General features: G+C 40.6%; 1 protein-coding gene and 1 long non-coding RNA gene across 8 annotated transcripts; one reads left to right on the top strand and one right to left on the bottom strand.

The window, feature by feature from the left end:
* Window positions 1–2,179, top strand: LOC141377673 (uncharacterized). Of its 2 annotated transcripts, XR_015507139.1 has the most exons (3): window positions 1–92; window positions 425–568; window positions 1,938–2,179. It is a non-coding gene; the product is annotated as an uncharacterized LOC141377673 (long non-coding RNA). The 2 variants fall into 2 exon arrangements; XR_015507138.1 differs by lacking the exon at window positions 1–92 and having other exon boundaries at window positions 403–568; window positions 1,768–2,179.
* si:ch73-22a13.3 lies at window positions 1,672–18,649 on the bottom strand. Of its 6 annotated transcripts, none has more exons than XM_087281122.1 (9): window positions 18,512–18,649; window positions 17,613–17,719; window positions 12,088–12,946; window positions 10,654–10,738; window positions 10,288–10,501; window positions 5,366–5,570; window positions 5,169–5,270; window positions 2,283–2,354; window positions 1,672–2,056 (listed from the first exon to the last, which is right to left on the bottom strand). In XM_087281122.1, exons 3-9 carry the CDS (start codon window positions 12,871–12,873, stop codon window positions 1,823–1,825), a joined length of 1,698 nt encoding a protein of 565 aa, XP_087137248.1. In that variant the 5' UTR covers window positions 12,874–12,946; window positions 17,613–17,719; window positions 18,512–18,649; the 3' UTR covers window positions 1,672–1,822. The 6 variants fall into 6 exon arrangements, with proteins under 6 accessions (XP_087137248.1, XP_087137244.1, XP_087137249.1 ...); XM_087281118.1 differs by lacking the exon at window positions 18,512–18,649 and adding an exon at window positions 17,969–18,111 and having other exon boundaries at window positions 12,088–12,848; XM_087281123.1 differs by lacking the exon at window positions 18,512–18,649 and adding an exon at window positions 17,969–18,031.
* Window positions 18,650–18,762: the final 113 nt, after the last annotated feature.

The following is an 18,762-nucleotide window of genomic DNA, read 5'->3' as shown; positions in this document are numbered from 1 at the left end:
CTTGTTTTTGTGTCTGTGCTGCGGTTTACATCCCCTCTGTGAAAATGGGCAAGAATGAAAGGTCAGCCACTGCATGCTGATGATTTATCAAGGTAAAATAAATAACCCACATTTATTCTACATAATCCAATCTGAAAGTTACACAAATCTTTCAATTCATTTAGTAAATATTGTTAAGGATCGTCAGACTAAAAAGTCTCTAACTTACTTTTTCTATTTGTTTTGGGGCTTCTATGATGCTGTTTGAGTGGCAATAGGCAAAAGAATACGGTAAATTTAGTAACCCAAATTAATCTGAACGTAACCATAAAAAACAGATCTGTTTATTTGAAATTGTTAATGTTCTTCTAAATAATATCTTTTATCTTCTCTGTTTTGTGTGCATCTGTGCTGCTGTTTGAGTCACCTCACTGGCATTGAGCAGGGTCTGTGGCGAATCACCCAGTACAGAATCAGCATTGCCATGGACACAGTGCATGCGTGATGATTACTACTGAGAGCGTGCCAATAAGAAACACCTTAAGCTCATCAGTGGGACTGGATAAAAGGAGCTAAAACAGAAAGTAGGGTGAGCAACATCTCTACTTCGTTCATTTAGGAGGAACTGTATCCGCTTGTTAAGTGGTGACGTATTTGTGACGTATGTAATACTGTTTCCGGGTCCAAGCCGCCATTCACTTGAGTGGGGAAGTCATTTGTTTATGATCACTTTTTATTCATATCGCACATTAAAGTTAATTTTATATAAAGTCATAGTGTACACAACAATCTCTGGGCTTGCTGCATAACAAATACCAAAATTTTAACAAATTATAAAACAATGAATCACTTTCTGGCCATTGGATATTAGGCATGGACATATATATTGCGATCGTGACTTTCGAAAGTATTAAATCGCTTTGTAAACGTTTATTATTACCATTTCATGAATCTCCCCATTCAGTTGAATAGAGCGCTTGGACCCGGAAGCCGCTCTGCGTGACGTCACACTTAACAAGCGGATTAAAAATGTATAAAGTTTTTAAGATCTGTACAGTTGTGGACAAAAATAGTATTACAACATTAGTAACTGTTGTTATTAGAAATAGTAGATGTAGTGGCTTAATAGAAAAACAACTGACCTAACTGTTGTCAGATGTGCAGCTTGTGATGAGTAATTGACTAATGAATTGAAAGCGGTATGTTCAAAACAATAGCAGTGTAGGAAAAAAATACATTAAAGCTGTCCTCCTGTTTTTGGAAGTGGGATCTTTTTACAACTCCTCTAGAGTTAAACAGATGAGTTTACTATTTCTAAATCCATTCAGCCGATCTCTGGTTCTAGTGGGAGCACATTTAGCTTAGCATAAATAATCAAAACGGATTAGACCATTAGCATCTTGCTCAAAAAAAAAGTCACTATTTATTCAACTGGACTCTACTTTAGATACATTGTGCACAAAGAATGACAGAAAATGAAAAGTTGCTATTTTCTAGGTCGATATGGTGCAATAATATTATATAGTGCTGTACCTATTTGCCTAGCTGGGGACTATTTTCAGGTGCTATGTAGTGTTATGGCTGTAGCATAAATACAGCAAAGTGAATTTAATACAAAAATGAGCAACAGATCTATTAAAATGGTCAATAACTGGTGAATCCTACAGAAAGAATTCACAAGTAGAACAACAATTGTAGTATATAAACCATTTAATGTAAAATATAAAAAAAAAACAATCATAACAACACAAGTGCTTTATTAATACTGTTAACTGTAACGCTTTATAGCCCTTATAGATGTCCACACAAAGACATCAGTCCAAGAGTTCATGCAAAGGCACTATCAAAGTGTCTGCTCTTGACTTTGCTCTCCTGCTTGTTTGATGGCTTCCCTGACCAGAGAGATAAGGGAGGTCAGTCCGATCAGGTACCCATCCTCTCGGTTTCCTTCCACCCAGGGGACATCATGGCTGAGCTGGACATCCTCTGGGACTGGTATGGTCTTTCCAAAATCGATCATCCATATGTTGGCTTTGTTGTTGCGGTCGTGGACGAAAAGTAAGGAGCTGCCTATGATCTGCGAGAAGTTGAGAAGATGTTTGGATGAAGACAACTGTTAAGTCATATGCCAAACAGGCATAAAACATCTTTGGCTGCAGATTTTATTTATTAAATAAAAATCGCCCATTCTTATAACCAATTGCACATTGCATGGCTTGTGGTTTCAAATCGAACAGCTCTGTATTGTAGAAAAACTGCGTAAAATTCAGATAACGGTGACAAGTTTAACGTTTTACACTAACCTCATGTTTGTTGAAAAAAGAAGACTGCTTTAAAGTTTCATACAGGGCCTGTAATCTGGATTCGTAGGCCTCCTAAAATAAAATAATAGAGAAATCATATAAGATAAGGCCGAGCATTTAAAACATACACATGAATTCACATTCACAACTCACTACTTTCACACTTTTCAGAGAAATAACAATCCCAGGAGGCACCGGACGTCAACATGACATCAGATTGACGTTGTACGCCAACATTGTGGAATGCTGAATTTTGTTTGGAAATGAAAATCGGGTTGACGTCCAAACCCAACGTCAGGCTAATGTCAATGTTTAACGTTAGACATACATTCGATTTCGGTTACTTTCCTATGTAACCTAAAACAACAACAAATCAACGTCAAATGATGTTACAGCTTGATGTTGCGTGGACGTTACGACTATGACATCCATCAGACTTTGGATTTTGGTTGCTATACCTGACGAATAAATGTCAATGGTTCAAGAGTTCACACTTAGCTGATTATAAAGATTGTTTGGCATGCTGTCTTAGGAGACAGCCCTGAGCTCATAAGATCCTCGAGCCCGGGGCTCCCTCTCGTTTGCAAGGCGAGAGGAGAGTCTGAGCTCAGGTACATCTCAAGAACTCCCCTGGTGTAGTAGCTAATGAACAGACAGTGATTGCTCTTAAGAGATAACTACTTACAAGAAGCATGCCTATAGTGCCGATTTAGATTAGTCAATAAACTTGCGTTGCATGTTTTTGGACGGTGGGAGGAAACCGGGGAACACGGAGGAAACCCACGTGAGCATGAGGAGAACGTGTAAACTCTGCTCAGAAACGTTGACTGGCTTGGTAAGGACCAGAACCAGTGACGTTCTTGCTGTGAGGCAACAGTGCTAACCACTGGGCCACCATACCACCTATCTAGGAAAGGAGAAGGGGTAGGGGTGGACGGATGGATTCTTCAAAACAAAGCTGGCTGTGATATGGAACTTGTGGTATTTATAATGGCTTAGGAATCGTCTGATTGGTGAATCATAAATTGGATAATGCGGGACCAGCCGCAAGAAATCATAAGCACGTGATTCCTTAGAAATTAGTTTATAAATAAGCTTCACTTGACATTAGTATGACGTTGCTTTAAGATGTTGGCGCGACGTTGGACTTTGGTCACTTTCCAACACTCTAATTCCATTTCCAACAAAAAAAATAACATCATTTCACGTCGTTGGACGTCAAAATAACATTCTTAGTGACCTAAATCTGACCTAATATTAACGTTTTATGATGTCGCCTGGGATGTGAGCAAACAAAACACAAAACTGTAGGGTTTATCTATTTGGAAGCAATTCAAGACCTTAAACACCATACAAAGTGAGGGAAACAATTTCCCAACCGCATGGTACCAATTTGAACCTGAAGCAGTGACACATTCATTATATAACATTTTATGATAATATATTAAATGACTGATGGTAATATCCAGAGATTTAAACTACTCAAATTTTCCATTTTTAACTGAAAGTTTGGTATAATTTATGTCATGCTTGTAATTCTGAAATGTGACAAGAACCATTTTGTGTTGCATTTACAGTAAGATAATTACTTCTCAACTTGAATTTCCTTCACTCTTGAATTTCTTAAAGTTGCAACTTTGTATCAACTCAATGGCCAGGTGTTTTATTTATTTGGTAAATGATTTTGTTGATGCCAGCTAGAAAGTAAATGGAACATTTTGTCTTTAAAATCCATCTTTTAGGGTGGTTTTACACCCGCCTTATTTAGTTCGATTGAATCGCACTAGAGTTCGTTTCCCCTTTTGGTATGGTTCGTTTGGGCAGGTGAGAATGCAGCAATCGTACTCGAGTGCGCATTAAAAGCAGACCAAATAAGCGTACTGAGACCTGCTTGAAGAGGTGGTCTCGGTACGCTTTCAAATGAACCCTGGAGCGGTTTGTTTGGTGAGAATATGATTTGCACTAAAACAGGTCCAACCGCAAAAAGTACTGCTCGTTTTGGACTAATTCAGCTGCCGTAGGCCGTTGCGCAGTGCACACAGCAGGTGCACCTTACCTACAGCGGTAATGCACCTAAAAGTTGTATGCCAACCGCCAATAAAACTCATGAGAAGAAGAAGAAGATGCGCTGTGCATTATGGGATATGGAGGAAACATATTTGTTGACAGCGCTTTACCAACAGAGAGAGAGGGGAAAACATCACCTGATGGATCATTGGTAATATTTCCGCAAGATGACCATGTTGCAGTTTAGCTAAATGAATTCACGGCTCCTCCTGAAGTGACGAACGATGCATTAAACACTGTTTTCCAGCCGCGGCCGTGCTTTATTTTCGTAATGTATAGTTTGTCTAAAGCAGGCATACAATGAGCCAGCGCAGTCGTCCCTCCAGAGTCAAAGGTTTTGTTTACCTGCGGGAGTTCACTGGCATTTTCCCGCACGTGAATTCTGACCAATTAATAAGCAGTTTATGAAATATGTTTAACAACATCTGGCCAATGAGAGATGTGGATTTTGTCAGATGACTGCATTTTGGTTCGTTTCAACTGGTTCGGACCAAAGCCAGCAGTGTGGTGTGAAAACGACCCAAAGACGGCAGAAGATGCAACAACGTATCATTTATTGCGCTTGGTCCGGACCAAATGAAGCAAACTACTGATGTGAAAGCACCCTTAGACAATGATACTGTTATTTTCATTTGTATTTATACTCAAGAACAATTTTTTGTTAAGTCTTGAAAATTTTGTCTGGATGCGAAACGTTTTTAGAGCATTTACACCATTTTTGTGTAAAGATAGCAAAACATATTAATCATATCTATCTTTATGTGAGTTTTGAGTTGGAAATGAGTAGAAAGCTGTAGTCATGAAATAATTTGCACTCACTAGAATATGAATCTGCCTCCTGGTGAAGGACAACAGGGTTTCTGTCACTTGAGCTTCTGTGCATGTCTTGTAGAAGTCTCGTAATACTTTACCATTCCCCACCTAGGACAAAAAGGTAAAATATAAACAGTCAAATTTTTATGTAAATGACCATGCAGCAACTTTCTTGTATAATCTTTCAGCTTCATGTTTCGTACCACTATCCCTTCTATGCGGAAGCCCAGTGATGAGGTGGAGCTGCTGTTATCCCTCCACTGAAGGTAACGCAGCTTTGTGATGCCTTTTTGTTCATGTTCTTCATCAGTGGGAGCTGCCGGATCTACTTTCACCATCTTCTGATACATGTCAGTGCGTACGCTAGGGTTGATCCTGGCCTTAATGATTTCAGCCTCTTGGTATGTCCTGCAAGTAATGGCACAGATTTAGATGGCACGGCAATATTCTTAAAATATACAGTAATGTGATTATTAGGTCAAAGAAGAGCAGAGTAGGGGAAAATGGTATCTGGAGGTGATCAGAGCTTGAGATTTACCACAATAAGTTTGTTCATTTTGTCAGAAACAATTTATTTTGTTGTATTTTTTTGCTGTTTAAAACAAATATTGTGGAGCACCAGTTATAAGAATATATGTATATACACTGATATTTAGTCTTGAGAGTGTCTCTAGGACAGGAGTTGGACATAACAAGGACACTAAAGGTCACAGCCTCGCTAATCGCTAATTGACCAAGGGAATTAAGTTTATTTGCACAGCTTTTATTAGATGCCCTCTATTAATCTTAACTTAACCTCACTCCCATCAGAATCAACCACAAGCAGGAATTAAAGCAGCATCGTCATTAGGTTGCACTAACAAGTTGTGGTGTCACTTGCCAATGCACATTGTTACCCTTTTTTCAACAAAGCAGTTTAAGCACTGGTTCGTAGCCATAGTCTAATTCCAAATCAGTTCAATAGAAGTGCCATCAAAAACACTAAAACAGTGGTGTCACCATGGCTGTGGATTAAGCGTGGAGAGCCATGGACCTCACAAGCTGCTTAGGCCGTAATCACACTATTTACATTTGCCTTGAACCAGGCCAAAGCACGCTTGTCCCCCCTCCCGTCTCTCCTGACGGCCCGCACTCACATTACAATCGGGCCTGGGCACACTTACGTTATCGATGCTGCGCTGTTCAGTAAGTGCTCTCGCTCAGCACAGTGGAGATTTCTCTGGTTATATCATTTGAGTCGTTTGATATGCAGTGACATGCAGTCAAATATTTCACCTAACAGATTCGCCACTTTTGGCGCTCATAAACAACCATGAAGTCCTCGTGTTGCAGGAATGAGGAGGTTTGCTGGAGGTGCACAGCTGTCGTGCAGTGAGGGGTTTGCGTCTTTAATAAACTACGGCAGTTTGCGTTCATTGAACAGTAAGAATGATTAATAAATCCATACGAAACAGTCCCTAAAAGTAACGTCTCGCTTTCAGTTTCCGGCTTTAGCACGTTTTGCACTCACACTACAAGTGTACCGTGCCAAAGCCCAAGTGAACCGCGCTCAGGCCCACGTCTTCCAACCGGGCCAGGGCCGGCCAAGTGAACCGTGCCTAAGCCCGATTCAGCGCACTCACACTTCTCAAAAGATCCAGGAAACAGACCTGGGCACGATTCGGATAGCATAGTGTGAGTCCGCCCTTAGACACAAGCCGGGGCCTGATCAACCCAGACTGGGTCACCTGGTCAAGAGTGATGTTGCGAGACCCGAAACCCCCTCTGATAATGTGTCTAAGGTGCACTTAAGTTTATATTCAAACTGTCTGCCCAAAGAACCAACTTTTAATCAGGAAAAGTGATTCTAAAGTAGCAGAAAAGCTTTGCTGGTATAGATGTAAGAACTGTTTTAAGTGCTATATTTTAAATGCTGAACACATTATTACTTCTAATCTCTGTCTTTTCAAAATCCAGCTTGTCGTGTGAACATGTTTTTTCCCTTGTATTCTTCGTCTATACTATTTACAGTACTCTGTATGAACACATTATCATCGCTCGTAATCTCGGTCTATGCAAACCATGCTGTGTTTCATGAGCACGTCGGATTCCCTCTGTTTGGATGCTCATGTAGGTTCACAAAGTTATTAACATTAATAGCAAGAAATTGTTCATATTATGTTTGTTTTTGGCGGTTTCGCATTTGTGTTGCTGGAAAAGATTGGACCATGGGAACCAAACTCTGTCCTGGAAGCCCAGTTGTCTGTATAGTTTAGCTCCAACATCCCTAAACATACCAGCTTGGAAGTTTGTTGTATGCTTAGAAAGAGCTTGATTTGCCGGTTCAGGTTTGTCTAATTGGGGTTGGAACTAAACTCTGCAGGACATTGGCCTTCCAGGCTAAAGTTTAGGCTTCGAGATTAGACGTATGCAGTGACATCAGACCTGACTCTTTGGTGGCTCTAGCCTGTGGAAAAGCAAAGCAGTTGTTTGAAGACTCACCAGATGAACCAGCTCCAAAATGGCAATACTATTGGCTCCAAATAAGCACCTGGTTTGTGTTACTGTAAAAGGAGTTTGTGAGACCAGAAAAGTCAGGTTTACCAGCACAGCTTCTGGCGTCCATTACATTCTATTTCCTTAAAGTTCACTCCAGCCTGGGTCACATCACTCTGAATAGAATGTGAATCTGCATCTCCAGCATGGGAATGCTAACAATGCTTAGTCACTATTGACTGCTTAGCAGGGCTTTACATTAACACCCGCCAACCTGCCAAATGTGGGTAGATTTCAGCTTTGGCGGGTAAGACAGCCGCTCCCACTAGCCACTTTGGCAGGTTGGAAATAATTTTTACAATGTAGTTTTCTTAAAGCAGGGTTCGACTCGACAATAAGGATGGCCCAATATGCGTGCAAATGTGATCTCAGAATCGAGAAACGGCAAGACTGAAAACAACTGTGTTCGCACGAGACAAAGCAGGTAAATACTGTAGAGGATGATTACTCGCGCGCGCAGGTGATGTGATGCGCATGACTTTGAAGCACGCGCGCTCCCGTTTATTTGCGCTTTTTTCCGTTCACTTGTGTTCGGTTCTCTTTGAAAAAGGCTAGACAAAAAACGATGCTCGTGTACCCACAGTCCTGCTGCTTTTAAGAGCTCAAGATTGAAAAAAAATAAAAAATAAATAAATATATATATATATATATATATATATATATATATATATATATATATATATATATATATATATATATATATATATATATATTTGTAAGCAACACCAGCAGTCACTGCTTTCGTTTTAATTATTCTCAGGCATGTGATCATCCTTTCACTATCACTCGTGGTATTTTACCTGCTTCCTTTTGCTTAGTTATTTTTGTTAATATAGTTTAATTATCATCCTTTACAATAACATTTCTTTAATATGAGATTAATCAACCATTTGTGTGTAGTAACTGCTGATCTGGGACAACACAACATCTCAATCAAGTCATTTTAGCATATCAAAGTCACATTTATTTATATAAAATATATTTTCCAAACAACAAAATTGTGGCTAGTGAAAATGGCAAGTGGCTAGTAATGTTGGAAATCTACTAGCCGCAGTGGCTGGTGATCAAAAAAGTTAATGTTAAGCCCTGCTGCTTAGTCAGGGTGATATGCCACAGCCATATCACCCTGCTGCCCAAGACCTGTTCCTCACTGAATCTAAGCAGGACTGAGCCTGGTTAGTAGTACATGAATGGGAGACCACATGGGAAAACTATGTTGCTTTTGGAAGTGGTGTTAGTGAGGCCAGCATGGAGTGCTTAACCTGTGGTCTGAGTCCTGATGATCAGGTATAATGATGGGGACGCTATCCTGCCAGTGAGCGCCATCTTTCGGATGTGACATTAAACTGAGGTCCTGACTCTCTGTGGTCAATCAAAATCCTATGGCACTTCTCGTAAGTGTAGGGGTGTAACCCTGGTGTCTTGGCCAAATTCCCTCCCTCGGCCATTACAATCATGGCCTCTTAATCATCCCCATCCACCAAATTGGCTCAATCACTGTGTCGTCACTCCACCAACAGTTGATGTGTGGTGACTGCACTGGCGCCGTTGTCCTGTGGCTGCCATTGCATCATCCAAGTGGATGCTGCATCCCTTTCATGATTTTAAAGTGCTGTCGGTATCAGGCCATACTTGACAAATACTCCATATAAATACACATTACTTACTTACTAATACACTCTTGGGGCCATGGGAGTAAATTCGACCTGTCCCAGCTCTTCATACCTTGCCTTCATTACATTCATTTAAAAATCAATCTCTTGTGGATCAGGTCACTCTAAAAGCAGGATTCAAACCAGATACTCCACCTTCTAGTTTCAATTGCCCTCTTTCATCTTCAATTCAATCTGGGTCTCACAGCTCTGAGCAGAAGTTGATTCTGCATTTCTAGAATGGGAGGTGTTTGTGCTAACAAAAGTAAAAAGTGCTCAAACTTTACTTTAAAGTCCATTTCAAGAAGAATCTGGCAGCCATCACTTGGCAGCCATCTTCATAATGCTTCTGGGCAAATCATGTAAGACCAGGTACTTAAACTTGCAATTAAATTACAGAATCAAAATCTGCAATAAAGTCTGAGGTGACCTATCCTATTTATTTTCCCGCTTAAGCTCTAATTACATTTAAATCAGATTATATCCAGTTTGCTCCAGCTACTACTCTTGTGCAAAGTTTGGCAAATATTTCACAACTCTAATCTTCTCTAAAAATTGGAGGATGACACTGGAAGGACACAATATGTGATGGGATGTGATGTGATGTCATTTCTCCAGTCAAAAGCAGGGCACAGGCATCAACAAACAGGGATTGCTGTATTAAACAAGTGAATCTGTACACAGCCCCTCCGTCAAATAAAGGTGTGGGTATTGAAATTGATGATTGGCTATTTTGGACTGGAACGTGGGATTTCTTCGCTGTGGTGGCCATCCTGAGCATTGTACTTTTCCCCATTTATAACAATGTCTTAGAAAGTCATAGAAAAGATGGTCTTAGTATCTCTACAGGCTTTTAGCTCTTTCTTGCTGTCTTCTATGAGACTCCAAAGACTAATCATTAATCAGTTTTAGTGTAAATCTGTTAGTTCGTTTCTTACCGGACACCCATTTTGCAGTCCATTATGACAGGGTTTTTGAGACCACTAAGCAGGTCCTCTAGACGAATGTATTTCTCTCCATCCTGGCTGATGTGCCCGAAATAATGAGGCACAAATTGACAGAGCGCATCAGACATGAGGGCCTGCAGACAGATGTCCTCCACCTCACAAAACCTCTTCAGCACCTCCCCGCCCTCACTCAGCCTCACATTACCTAGACAGAGCATGCAAAATGCATTGTATGTCAATGGATGTTGCAAAAACAAATGCTCAAACCAGTTTTACATCTTTAACATGATGTATTTTGATGGAAACAGTCAAGTTCTGATGAGAAGAAAATTTAATGCCTTTGGAAATGCATGATACCTTGGTGTCCAGCTAGCTGGATCCATGAGCTTTGTGTACGCTTGGACCATTGCATCATGGTCAAAAACGTTCTCCAAGATCGACACTGGGAAAAATAAAAAAAAAATTAATACACACACATATCTTAAAATACTTGATTTTTCCCCCAAAAAATTCCACATACCCCTAAAAGTGCCTTGCCAGCCACTACTCTGAAAACCGCTGATGCTGCGTTCACACCAGACGCGGCACACGCGTCAAGCGTGAGTGATTTACATGTTAAGTCAATGCAAACGCGCGAATAGACATCCTGCGGCGCGAATGACGCAAATTGCGCAAATGGCGTGGGGCGAATTGAGCGTTTTGCGAGTTTGACTCGCTTAACGAGCGTTTCGCGCAAATCTCTCAAATTAGAAAATCTGAACTTCAGCGTACATTCGCGCCGCGTTAAACAATCAGAAGCTTGCTCTTGTGGGGGGCGTGATTGTGACGTAGAACCTGTTGTCGGTATTCTGAGTGAAATCCTCCAGCCTTCACCGACAACAGTTCATCAAACTCGGCTTAGCTCAGTCAGAAGCACCGCTGAAAGCCTCCATCATCCAGGTTAAGTTTCTGGAGGAGTTTATGAGCTCACAGAGCTGGATGCACCTCTGAAAGGATGTAGAGGACTCAGATACGACCCTAAACGTATCGACGCTGTTTTTCAGTCTTCATAAAGCACATAAGCACTGTTATTTTCTTCATAAAATCCATGTTAGCTATTTAGGTATGAAGCTAGAGTCTTCGGGCAGACAGAAGCCCTGCCCATCACACGAATCCACGTCTGTTCTGAAGTGAATTTGACACGCGAATGAAGCGGGGTTTGACACGCGAATGAAGCGAGTAAACTCAAATGTTCACGCGGCCTCAAACAGCTTTGCTTTTAAATTTCTAATATTGCATGGAAAGTTTCCTTTCTGCAAAGGATCTTGATGGCGGAAATGAGAAAATTGTTCTTATAAGAACTATACCCTGAACCTTTATTTTGAACCCCCCCCCCCCAACCCCCCCCCCCCCCCCCCCCCCCCCCGATGACCCTTTCTTGAGGAACGATTAAGTGATGAAACTAGAGATTGCTCACTTGTTATCCATTTATGGATATATATTATATAATAAATGATCACATTTGAAGAATTTGTTTTGGGAATATTGCAAATGTGACAGTAGCATGCTACTATATCTCTCTTTAGGTCTACAGTGCTATGCAAATAACTTATTCAAATACACAACGTTATGGGACTCTTTCCAAGTCATGCAAATTGTTTAACACATTTCACTGCACTGGAAAAAAATAGAGAGCTATTCTGTTCATTATCCACATATCAAACTGAACATAACACCAGTTTAACTGGTCCGGATAGATACTGGGAATCCGGATAAACGTTTTGGATAAAGATTTCCTGGAATTCCACTCACTTTTTTCATGGTCTGCCTCCGGGCAACTGTATCCTCACTCTCGCTGAAGACTTCATCGCTCTCTGCTGAAGAGTTGTTGAAGGAGGAGGATGATGAAGCTGAGGAGTGAAAGAGAACCCGAGAGAGAACAGGGTGTGGAACGACTTCTTTCTCGCCATCTTTTTCCATACTTCCCACCATATAATGCTCTCCATCCCGTGAACCAAATGTTTGTGTTTTCCTCTGTTTTGAACTCCAACTCTTCTTCCTCTGTATTCGTTTGCTGCCAAAATCCCCTTCGTTACTTTCATCGATACTCTCGAAACTACCTTTCAGCCTTTCCCGCATCCCTTCCTTTGGCCTCTCCTTTGGTTCAATCTTGCTTCTCCATAAGCTTTTCCTAGTTGCTGCATTGAGCGTGACTTTGGATGCCTTTCCAACAGAAGTTCCGTCTGCCATCACCTTTTCTTGCACTCTCCACTCTTCTGCATCTTCATCTTTGGTCCCTTCTTTGGGTTTCTGTAGGGGTTCCACACATTCCTGAGCTTCTGGTTTCGCTTCCTCATAAGGATTTGTTAGCATTTCTGATGGCTCTTCTAGTTTGGATGATAGTACAGCATGAGCTGAAGCCAGTTTAGGTCTGGCTCTGAAACATGTGTTACTGACGTGATGACTTTGATTGATCGAGGATGGTGGGAAATCGAAAATCTTGTCTTCTGCAGCATCTCTTTGGCTCTCCACTTCACTTCCATTGATCTTCTCTGACAACGTGCTCATTCTTTCTGGAAGAGAATCCAAGTCTTTCATGAAGCTGCTCCTTTGTGAATTCTCAATAGTGACGGACACAACTCCTGTTTTGCTATTCTGAGCTCTAAAGAATCTTGAGTGGATAAACAAAAGTATTATTTGATCAATCATATCTTAGAAATACAAATACGTAAACAGATGACAAAACTAATAGCACAATATTCAGTGTCTTATCAGTAAAGCATTGTTAAAAGTCACATCATGTGTCGGGTTTCCCCACACACTGTCAAAAATACAGCCATCACTGACACTTTCCTATTGAAATCAATAAAAATAAGCTTTATCTGTCCAGGAAATAACCCACATATGCTAAATGGTGCAAAGTTCAAAACAATTACTTGTAGGTTGGAAAAACACCGACTCCCACGTACCTGAGTCTCCAATCTTTCATCCCTTCAGTGTGTTAAGCTGAACCCTACAGCAGTTCAATGCCAGACTCAACGCCAGCTCAAAGTCTTGCTCTCAACGTTTTCCGCCAGTGCTTTGCATAATGTGACATCATGGTTTTCCACAACATTTCTGACAATGAGCTCTTTCGGAGGTTGGGCCTTAGGCTGAACCACATGGTCTTGTGTCGGAATTCAAACACACTTTTGCAAATGCGTCATTTACTGTATGTTTCCATTTGGAAAACACTTTCCATTTGGTTTAATTAGCATGTATGTTTTCTGGTAATCTAACCCATGACCATTCTCCATGTAATTCTCAACATATTCTCTGTAATACATTAGTGGTTGTGTTGGTGCTTATGGAAGGCGGAGGGTGATGTGTGGTTTTGCGTACTTTACAGGGGCTTGTGTAGTGCACATATTGGGATTGGATGGTTCGGTAATCATATGCCACATTTATTATACAGTTGATAAATTATTAGCCCTCCTAAGTTATTAGCCCTACTAATAGATGAATTACCATGTTTGTAAACATTCAGGATGCGTGTGCAGCGAGGTTGCAGAAAAAACCAGGAGCGCTAGCATTTACAGCAAGAAAATGACATCCGCTGCGGTACAGAGTTTGTTGTTGTCTTAGAAATAAGTTATATTGATTACATATTATGTTTATTGTTTGCATAATGCTTTCAGCGTATTATAACAGCTTGTCACCCAGTGATAAGCACAGTGATTCGGCAAAATTAACGTTAAAGTGAGCAGCGTTTATCCGACAGGCCCATTTGCTATAGCACCCTCCCAATTAGTGATGGGAAGTTCGGATCATTTTACTGACTCGGATCTTTGAGTCTCGTTCATCAAGATGAACGAATCTTTTTTCGAGTCATTCCGTTCATTTGGTTCAATTTGATTGCACGACAAATAAGTCATAGACAGAATATAAGAAGGAGAAAATAATAATTCAATGTTTACCCGCTCTTTTGTCTATGTAAGCATTTTTGTCTCTTTGCTCAGGTCATCTGTACAGTCTAAGCCAATAGGAGCCATGATCGTTCGTTCATCACGTGACAGAATGACTCAAACCCATAGACTGTAAAATATAGCTCAAACCCGAGGACTCAAGAGATGAACGGTTCAATTCTTTTTCCGGCTCTAAACGCATATGATTAGCCCGTGAGGAACAAGTGACTCAGACCCGATAGAGGTCTCGAGAGTTGAGCGGATTAATTCTTTTTCCGGCTCTAAACGCATATGATTGGCTCGTGATGAACGAGTGACTCAGACCCGATAGAGGACTTAAGAGTCGAGCGGCTCAATTCTTTTTCCAGCTCTAAACGCATATGATTGGCTTCTGCCAATGTGATGAAGACTTGAAATTAACGATACTACCTGCACAAATGTGCACATGCGCGGATGAACGAAACACTCCCTAAGAGGACTCATAGTTCCCGACAGGGGTGGACTGGCCATCTGGCAATTCTGGCAAATGCCAGAAGGGCCGGACCAATTTTTAAGTGTGGGCCGGTCAGTTTTTTTTTAAAAATATGTATTGTTTTTAAGTGCAGGAAGCTTTTATCTCTTGCTAGATGTGATATTATGATGATGATAATAAAAATAATAATAATAAATGTTAAGCATTTGGCCCAATCGGCAACTGCCGCCTGGTTTCAAGATGGGCCGACCCAATCCAAGATTACCCGGACATAATCAAAATCTGGCAAGAATGTCAAATTATTTCACCCTCTTTACACCAAAATAAATAGTTAATGTGTGTGTCCGTGGGTGGGGCTGTGTCGGTGTGGTAATGTGGGCTTGTGTGGCAACAGTGCCAGGGCTGAATTTTTGTCCCTGGTTCCCGAGTCATATTGAAGATTCGTTCAAAATGAACGAATCGTTCATGAACGACCCATCACTACTCCCAATGGATATTGGATAAGATAATATAGTCAAGCTTCCCGCCCGAAATATACAATCTCATTGAAGCTCCAAGTGTTTTAACAAGAGAGAAGTTAAAGGCCTACAAGTCTTTGAATGCCTACAAATTTGTTCTGTGTGGTCATGTGCAAGAAATAATGTTCCATGATTACCAGATTCAAAACTTTGTAGTGCTGAAAACAGAGGTTCTGCCTAGACAAATACAAGAAAAGGAGACAGAACTGTACAAGGCCTGGGTAATCATCAACAAGCAAAACAACCGCATTCTGACTGTGAACTGCACCTGTACGGCAGGTTATGTGAACTTACACATAGAGGTAAAGTTGCTTTTATATTCGCACATTTGGACTTTCTCCTTCATAATTTAATTTTATAAAAAGTATTATTTGCAAACTCTAAATAGCGAAATCATATTAGCAGCCAATGAATATCAAAGTACAACATTGTTCACAGTCAAATAAACAGTGTGAATGTTGTTTTCAAGTCACACTTGTAGGTTATTTCAGACCGAATATCATAGTGCAGTGGTAAACAATATAGGGAGTGTGTCACAAGTTCTCACTGAATAAATGTGTGAATATAAAACCAACGTTCCCTTAAAACCTTACACTTTCACGTTTCATTTTTAGCATTCAGTGTCCGCAGTTTAATTAACCATTTGTAACTGTTTTTGCTGAAATCATTGCTGCAATCAAAAACGAGCAAAGTGTATGATTCAGCATAGAGTCAACTTACCCGATATGAAATGAGAACTGCAAAGTCGAGCATGTTTAATTAGGTTGTCACTTCATTCAGCTCCCTTTTAGTCAAAGACGTCTGCGGTTGGCATTAAAAGCAGTGTGGTGTACGGTAAAAGTTAAGTTTTTTATTTTTGGACTTTCGAATTGAGCATCCTACTGCACAACACGACATGTTTGCTATTGCAATCGGTCTTTTTTTGCAACTAGGAACCCATGTAACGTCATGTGTGATGTAGATTGGTAATTCGTCCATATATATGTTTTATGAAAAAAAAGAAGAGTTTTTTTTCAACACATTTCTAGTTTTGATAACTCATTTCGAATATCTGATTTCTTTATCTTTGCCGTGATGACAGTACATAATATTATACAAGACATTTTTCAAGATGCTAGTATTCAGCTTAAAGTGCATTTAAAGGCTTAACTAGGTGTGTATGTGTGTGTATATATGTATATATGCTCTTAATATCTGCCTTATGTAACTTAGCGGTCTTATTGCACCCAACCCTGTTTAAGCTGGGATCGAACCGGCTATTTTTTGTATGGGAGTCTGTTGCTTTAACAAGAAGGCTAAAGACCATAACCTCTTGCATCAGTTGCTAGAGCATCTTGGTCAGAGGAGTGAGATTTACCTGCAAAGCACTTCGCTAGCTGGCCTCTGTGACACTCCCCATGCTAAACCTCTTTCCCATCACAGATTAGCCCCCATGTGCAACCCACTGGTCCTATTACCCCCAACGCAGTATGAGCTGGATTGAACTGTCACTTCTTTGCATGGGAGTCAGTTGTTCTAACAAAGAGGCTAAAGACTATGGCCTCTAGCGTCTGTCACCAGAGCACCTTTTGAGGCCAGAGGAGTGAGGTTTACCTGCCTAGCACTTTGCTAGCTGCTCTCTGTTACACTTATATTTTAGTTTTAAATCCCGCCTGGCCCCTGATCAGTATTTCTGATCTAACTGGTATACATCAACCCGGGAGATCTATTCACTCTAAAGATCAACTATATCTGACAGTTCCATGATCACGCTTGAAATGTCAAGATGATAGAGCTTTTACCGTAGCAGCTCCAAGACTCGGAACCATCTTCCACTAATCTTAAGTATCTCCTTCTTTGGAGACATTTCAGAGGTCATTAAAAACACACTTATTTTCTTTAGCTTTTTATCATGTGTTGTAAGTTTATGTATTTAGGCTGTTTGTATATATTCTGTTTTATATACAACTCTGTGGTAGCCATTGTGGTTGTTTAAAAGTGCTTTAGTAATACAGTTCCAACTAAGGCTCATTCTGATTATGTACCACTATATACATTTCTGGAGAGTACCATATATCCCAGGAGCTACGTTTTTTGCTGTTATAGTTTTCGCGAATCTCCCAGAGGCCGCTGAGAGATTTTTTGAGATCTCAAATATCTCTCGTGAGAGTGCCATTTGCACCTGCTCTACTCATGTAAATCCACTAGAGGCCGCTATTGATTGACTGACCCACCCCCTTCCCAACCGATAGTGTTAAAAAATGCGTTAATTGACGAGTACCCCCCCACTTCCTTAAACCCAACCGACAGTGTTTTAAACGCAATCCAAAAATCCAGCTTTTTATCACATTTTCAGATTTTATCACATTTTCACTCTGTTACTTACTTGTTTGTTTTATTTTTTGGCTTTCGTTTTTGTCTTACCTGCTTTCTGTATTCGTTCTTCACCGAAGAACTCAAACCCCGTCATTGCGGTGAACTTTGCTCTGCGTCTCAAATCCTCCATCGTACAAGACGAGCCATTGGACAAACTGTTAACAGCAGAAAAGCCATCTACACAGAGGTAAGCAGTCAGCTAGTAAGCACCTAAAAGAACGGCATCATACCACCCCGTAGTGTCCGTTTTAAAGACTAAATGCAGCCATACATACTTCTGGCTACATAATTCGCCATCTCTAGAAATGTAAATATGGCTACGTTTTCAGAATGAGCCTACGTTACATAGTTCAGTTGAGTAAAATGTTCTTGAATTACGTTTTTACTTGGTAATTTTTTCTTACCCATACGTGTAAGAAGTGTCTTGATAAGTGAGGTTTGACAAACGAATTTCGAGAGGAGCACGTGATATGATTGACTGCAGCTGGTCTCTCATCTACAATCATTATTTAGCCAATCAGATTAATCCATACTCACTATAAGTAGCCTAGCAAAAAATCACTCCCATCTCTTCATTTCCCGAAGAAACCCTCCATCCACCCCTTCTTCCCCTTTCCTCCTTTACCACGGAAGCTCTCGAGAACCACCTGATCTTGTTCTCCCCTTATGCCGAGTTCAGACTGCATGATTTTCAAAGTAGTCTTGTCACAGATGTTTTCACACTGCATGACTATCTGAGCTTGCGTTTCATCGCTGCTTTGTTTACACTGCAAGATGTATCGGCGACAGGGGCTTTCACATTGCATGACTTTACCATAGGAAGAATCGCCGACAACTTCGTCCAAACTACATCTCACAGCCAAAAACACGTAGTATATATTTTGTTTTTCACTAAATAATGAGAAAGAAGCCTTTAATGGGGTAAAAAAATTTACATATTTGCTCACCTGTGTTTAAAGGGAATTAGTCATTTCTCCTCAACGTTGATAATAAACTAATTTCTTTCTGTATGAAACGTCAAACAGACACGGTTGCTCCTTAGTCCTGTCAAACCTCCACTAGTTTTTCCTCCATTTCGTGGGTCCAAATAACCCGAAAAAGAGCGCTTTTAACTTCTCCCCCAGCCTCCTGCTGGCCTGCAGCATGTATACACACACACGCACACACACAAGTGAATGCTGCTCTCTTATTGGCTGTA

The sequence above is a fragment of the Danio rerio genome, chromosome 14 (assembly GCF_052040795.2).
Source record: "Danio rerio strain M-AB ecotype USA chromosome 14, GRCz13ab, whole genome shotgun sequence".
Lineage (NCBI taxonomy): Eukaryota > Metazoa > Chordata > Actinopteri > Cypriniformes > Danionidae > Danio > Danio rerio.
This window is presented reverse-complemented; position numbering and strand designations above follow the sequence as displayed.

What these genes read in the sequence shown, in the direction of transcription:
- si:ch73-22a13.3 (XM_087281118.1), bottom strand. Translation starts at nt 18,060, where the DNA reads ATGAGAGACCAGCTGCAGTCAATCATATCACGTGCTCCTCTCGAAATT. An exon ending in CCAGCTAGCTGGACACCAAG is followed by an intron (nt 10,502 to 10,653) that starts GTATCATGCATT and finishes TGCTCTGTCTAG; the next exon opens with GTAATGTGAGGCTGAGTGAG. An exon ending in GGAGGCAGATTCATATTCTA is followed by an intron (nt 2,355 to 5,168) that starts GTGAGTGCAAAT and finishes ATTTTATTTTAG; the next exon opens with GAGGCCTACGAATCCAGATT.